Consider the following 6,168-nt stretch of genomic DNA (forward strand, 5'->3'; position numbering starts at 1 on the left):
AGGTATTTTCTGGGCTTAGAAGTGGCTAGGACTGATGAAGGAATCAGTCTCAATCAAAGAAAATATGCTTTGGAAATTCTCAAGGACACTGGTTTCATTGGTAGTAAACCTGTCAAGTTTCCCATGGAACAAAACCTCAAGTTATCAAAGTATGAAGGCAAGTTATTGGAGGAACCAGGACAGTATAGAAGATTGATTGGAAGACTTTTGTACCTTACCTTGACAATGCCTGACTTGACTTATGCAGTGCATAGGCTGAGTCAGTTTGTATCTCAGCCAAGGGAACCACACTTGAAGGCAGTGCATAGAGTACTTCAATTTATTAAAGGATCACCAGGAAATGGTATATTCTTCCCAAGCAACACAGTATTACACATCAAAGCCTTCTGTGATGCGGATTGGGCTGGATGCCCAGATACAAGAAGGTCCCTCACTGGTTATGCAGTGTATTTGGGAGACTCCTTAATTTCTTAGAGGTCAAAGAAACAAGGAGTTGTGTCCAGGTCATCGGCTGAAGCAGAATATAGGGCTATGGCAAGTGTGGCCTGTGAAATTACTTGGGTTTTGCAACTGTTGAAGGACTTAAAGATTGAACATTCCAGACCAGCTATGATGTTTTGTGATAATCAAGCTGCACTGTACATAGCAGCAAATCCGGTCTTCCATGAAAGAACCACGCACATAGAAGTTGACTATCACTTGGTGAGAGACAAAATTTTGGAGGGAATGATTAAAACCTTCCATGTTAATACAAATTCACAGATTGCAGACATCTTCACTAAAGCTTTGGGTGTTTCATCTTTTGCGAGATTATCAGAGAAGCTAGGACTGAAAGATATTTTTCAGCCTAAATTGACAAAGGAGAAATTTGAGCAATTGCAGGTAGCTTCATCAGTTCAATTCACAGAGCCTAAAACTCTGGACTTGAGGGGGAGTGTTGAAGACAAAAGAATTGAAGTCATAAACGGCAGCATCAAAAACGACAGAAAAGAAGGAAGGCTGAAGTGTGAAACGACAAAGGAAATAAAAGAACTAAAACGGGGCGTTTTGATTAATGAAGCCACACAGCCAGCACGTGTGGGAGAGCCCAGAAATTAGTTAAAGAGAAGGCCAGCTGTCAAGTTGTAATTAGTGGATTAGTTATAAAACGGTTAGTTAGTTTGTTACAGAGCTTGGAGTAATGCTCTGTTTTAGAGTTGTATATATATAGCTTAGTTGTTAATTATAAACTTACTTGATTCATTTGTATCAATTTCTGGTTTATAAGAATTGGAGTTCTCTCTCTCTCTCTGTTCTTGTTATTTTACAAACCTTTTTATGTAGAGTCATTATTTGAAATTATCATGTTTATATTAAGAGGTTTCAATTTTTTTTTTAAAGTTTTTATTATATATATATATATATATCTTTAAATACAATCTTAGCTTATCATTATACCAATAGGTCAAAACTTCATGCCATTATATATAATATACCAATAAGTCATTGGTGTTAGTGTTATCTTATCATTGTAATCACTCACGTGTGGAAATTTTCCACAATAATTACATAAAATTTAGTGTTTGATTCACATTCGAGGGTTTTGGTGTTTAAATGGATATTTAGATTCAATCATAGTGAAGCAGACAAATATGATATATATATATATATATATATTAGTTCACCATACAAAATGCGCTTTAAATCGATAAAGACGCTATTGCCACTGCCAGTACTCAAGCACCACTGCACATAATAAATACTATGATATATTACATTCAGTTTTGGCCATCAATTAGCACTGTTGGCTTCTCCGTTTTTGATCCTCATATAATCTAAGTATGTCCTTCCATTGAGGCTCCGAGAGAAGAAATCCTTGACATACTTTTCCATTCCCACCCTTCTAAATAATGGTGGGTTATTTGGGTTTAACATACTACTTGCTGGCCCAAATTCCGCCTCAAATTTTGGGTTGAAGAACATAGCAATGGAGATCCTTTCTTTCTCTGAATTTACATTTGCTCTGTGCTCAATGCTGTTATAGAGACCATTGCTCAAAATCTGCAAAATGTACAAATTAGACAGATACATATACTAGTCGAAAATAGACATGATAGATAATCTAATATTAAGTCTTTGTTTGTCATAAAATTTTTGGTCGAGTTTTATAAGCTTGCCACTTTCTTGTTATTACATTTGTCTTAGTATTGTTTCTTATATATCTCATCATTAGTTTGGTGTCTGCATGTGGAGTTTTAGTGATGAAGCAGAGGAGGCTGTGTGAGGAGGAACTCCATATATACTTATGGCTGTGCTGACTGTATTTTTTGGGGCATTCTGTGCTCTACATGAGCTGGCTCCCAAATCACACAAAGTCTTACACTTGGATGGAACAATGGTTATGTCAATGCCCTTACAGCTGTGACAGCACTCCTGTGGTAGAAAGATGTCGGTTGCACTTGATTCTTGATTAGAACAAGATCATCTCTATTTCATTTGAAATATAGAGAGTCCGTTTCAAGATAGCAATTTTATTTTATAATATTTAACAACATAGAAAGTGCCATATCATAATAAGTCTCATCATAGTAAGGCCATCGAGATAACCATCTCCATCATAATTAGTTTTTGCATTGCTTATTACAAAATTTGAATGTTGAATTTTTTGTGTTGGTCATGAGCTAGTTAGACATTTTTATTTTGTGTAAAACCGGGCAAGCATTTTTTGTCCCGCGATGTTGCATATATTATTTGTAGAGAAAATATATGGGTACATGGTCTAATTACAGTATTTGGGTTGGAAAAATTATTGTTTTCATTTTATTTAGATGCATTTAATAGTTCATATTGAATATTACAAATTTAAAAGTATATTTAATATCATATTATTTAAACTTACGTGACAAATTCTGTTAGATCCTAAAAATAAAAATCTAAATAGTAATTTGAAGCTTGAAATAAAGTGAATCATGGTCCATAGGGTTTTTTAATGTTAGAGTTACCCTAGGTTATTGAAAGGTCATGATTTTTAATCAGTAAGTTATTTAATAAATATTCATAAAAAGTAAGTTGTTCAATAAATCGTTTTTTTAGGGAAAACACATGTTACGTGACTTGTAGGCAACATGGAATATTCATATAATACCTTGTTTGAAAACCTTTTTAGCAAAGAAAGAGGTTTGGATATAATAATGAGGGTTTCCATGAAGTAGACTAGATTCAATATACCATAAACAACTTTTGAAAGGAAGGGAAGGAAAGAAAAGAGTGTCAAACCTCTAGAATGTCTCCTATATTCACAACAAAGGCATTTGGGAGGAAATTCACAGGAATCCAAACACCATCTTTCTTTATTTGAAAACCTTCGACTCCATTAACTTGGTGGAGGATGGTGATACCAGCTGCGTCTGAGTGAGGAGTGAGACCTACAACCATCTCTGGCTGTGGGCATGGAGGATAGTAGGTCATCCTCACAGATTGCATCCCATCTTCAAACAACTCCTCCATCTCTCCCATTTCCATCTCTAGGAGCTCTCCCAAATAACCAAAAAGTTGCATAGCAAGTCTTTGTGACTCCAATAAGTAAGCCTCCAAAGTTTCTCTAGTGAAAACAGAAAATTAGTTTAGTGACCCAAAACTTAAGCTTAAAAAAAGAAAGAAGGGGAAAGCTACAAATTTTACTAAAAGCAAACTTATATAACAATAAATATAATTGATGCTACTTTAAAAAAATAAAAAATAAATATAATATTTTTGTTGTTGTGATTAACGATGTATTAGTTTGTAAAGCTTATGAAAAAAATAATGATAAATGTGTGAGAGAGAGAGAGAGGGAACCTCAAAGATGAAGGGAGCTCTGGAAAGAGATAAGGCTTTCGTCTTTGAAGAGGGTTTATTATCATATACATCCTATCACCCCAGTCAAGCCTTTGGTTATCGGAACGGATCACAGTTCCATAGCCTTGAACATCACCTGGCCTTATCTTGTACTTCATTTTTTCTGCCAAAGGAAGCTTGAAGAATCCTTCAATCTCATCATTCAGCTTCTCCAAGAGTGAAGAACTAACTCCATGATTTACCAACTGCACAACAACAATATGACAACTATTAGGTTGTTTACTTGAGAAGAAAGTGATAACATCTTTTCCAATGCAGGCAGCCAAGAAAATTTACAAAGACACATGAATTTCACAAAAAGTGAAATGTAGGCCCAAACTATCATGTTTGTTAATGAATTGGAAACTAATTAAAAATAATAGTTGAGAAAAAAACCTGAAAGAGACCCCATTCTTTGCAACATTCATGCAACTTCCTTTTTTCTAAGTCTTTGGTTTCTAGGGAAACAAGCTGTTTCATGTTGATTGTGGGGATTGGTATAGGGGTTTCTAGAATTGGAGGGTCTTGACCAACGCGAACATAGCGTTCTGGGACTGTGATTTTGGGGTCTTTGGCGAGCTCTTCCTCAATGCTCAGGACTAAATGAGAAGAACTAGCTGGACACACTGGCTGTAAAGATGCCATTGCTTAATTTGCCGATCCAAGTGCACCTACTATTATCATGGTGTGATGTGTACTTATATAGCCGGATATTTTTGCAACAACGTGTGTCAAAATAAACTCTAGCTAGTACTAGCTTTTACAAGGTTATTGAAGTAATATACCAGTGGGAAAACTCACAAAGAAATGGAAGAGAAGTCAACCTAGAATGGAGGAGAAAAGTGAAAGAGAAAAGGTTATGAACTTTTTCTTTTTTTGGGGTAAAAAAAGGAAGTATGGGATAGCCGTTAGAGAGTGAATTGCGGGTAAAGTCTGAAAGTCAAGAATTATACCCTCATTAATATAATTTTTTGCTTTCAAAAAATAAGAGAGTGTGAGATTTGAACCAAATGGATAGTTCAGATGAAGGAAAAGTACAGTAAAGTTATTCGGCTAACTTTACTTTAATCATTTTTACTCCCCCTCCATTTAAATTGACCACAATAGAAAGATTTGAACTATAACATCGACAAGACTTTGGTTTCATTAATATAATATTTTCTCCCTCTTTTACTATTTATCATAATAAAGGAATTATCCAAAAATAAAAGTAGACTGATGGAAGTTTTATTTGTCTTATCTTGTAAAAGGTAACTAATTAGTTGATAAAATCTATTTATCATTGTACCAGATATAATCTCAATTACTAGGAGAAGGGAGATTAGGAAGAAGAGGAGAACTATGATCTGTCTCATTATTTGCTCAGAAAGACAATGGTCCCCTAATAGATCCCCTTCCAAAAGGGGGGAAAAATCCATTTTCTTTAAAAGCTTGTGAATATAACATGAAAGAGATTCTGGCATTAATCTATTGATAATTATAGTTTATGTGAAACCTCATGTTCTTGTCTAGCCTGTAATGGTGAAATTAATTAGAAAAAGAAAAAGAAAATGTCGCTTTAAATCATCAATTGACTAAACAAAAGGGAAATAAATCACAACAGGGTAGTGAAAGGCCTTGCTGGTATATTGAAGTTAACAAAAAATAAATAATTGGTGCAACTTATGTATTCTATATATATTTACAGATTGTGTAGCTATGAAGCAATCTTTAATTTGATAGAGAAATACCTTTAAATTAAAGTATATTTACTATACTACCTAATTCTGCCACCACTTAGGAATGCGTCCATTATGTGTGCAAGAGAGGAAAATTGAAAAAAAAGAAAAAAGAAAAAAGAATGGGTGGGTGGCCTTTCAAAAGTTGGAACTGTTCAAATTCAAAGGTTTGATTGAATGATCTGAAGAGAAAGAAAAGCAAATGCATCATGTGCTAAATAATTAAAACCTATCTTCTAGATGATAAACCATCTGCGTGATTAACATTTGTTTAACATCTAAATGCAAGTTCAGAAAAAGTGGCTAATACTTTAATCAAAAAAAGAGGAAAGTGGCTAATACTTTTCGGTAAGAAAACAGTATGAAAAAGCATTTGCATTTGGGTTATGACAAAGAACAATCTTAGTGTGTGCGTCTTTTTTTTTTTTATTTTTTTAGTTTTTTAAAATAAATATATATATATATATATATAAATTTATTATAAATCGTTAAAACAAGTGGGGAGATGAATTCAAAACCCAATTTTTTCATGAGAGAGATGCAATTTACACCTGTTAACTTTTCCCAAGAATCATTTTAATCATTTAAGTTTGAA

General features: G+C 33.9%; 1 protein-coding gene across 1 annotated transcript; it reads right to left on the reverse strand.

The window, feature by feature from the left end:
- Window positions 1-1,617: 1,617 nt before the first annotated feature.
- LOC111986348 (protein SRG1) lies at window positions 1,618-4,657 on the reverse strand. The gene is made up of 4 exons (XM_024017975.2): window positions 4,252-4,657; window positions 3,817-4,061; window positions 3,256-3,580; window positions 1,618-2,040 (listed from the first exon to the last, which is right to left on the reverse strand). The coding sequence occupies exons 1-4, from the start codon at window positions 4,498-4,500 to the stop codon at window positions 1,771-1,773; spliced, it is 1,089 nt and encodes a 362-aa protein (XP_023873743.1). The 5' UTR covers window positions 4,501-4,657; the 3' UTR covers window positions 1,618-1,770.
- Window positions 4,658-6,168: the final 1,511 nt, after the last annotated feature.

This window comes from Quercus suber, unplaced genomic scaffold (assembly GCF_002906115.3).
Source record: "Quercus suber isolate HL8 unplaced genomic scaffold, Cork oak 2.0 scaffold_1137, whole genome shotgun sequence".
Classification (NCBI taxonomy): domain Eukaryota; kingdom Viridiplantae; phylum Streptophyta; class Magnoliopsida; order Fagales; family Fagaceae; genus Quercus; species Quercus suber.

What these genes read in the sequence shown, in the direction of transcription:
- LOC111986348 (XM_024017975.2), bottom strand. Translation starts at nt 4,500, where the DNA reads ATGGCATCTTTACAGCCAGTGTGTCCAGCTAGTTCTTCTCATTTAGTC. An exon ending in GAGCTCCCTTCATCTTTGAG is followed by an intron (nt 3,581 to 3,816) that starts GTTCCCTCTCTC and finishes TGTTTTCACTAG; the next exon opens with AGAAACTTTGGAGGCTTACT. An exon ending in ATATAGGAGACATTCTAGAG is followed by an intron (nt 2,041 to 3,255) that starts GTTTGACACTCT and finishes TACATTTTGCAG; the next exon opens with ATTTTGAGCAATGGTCTCTA.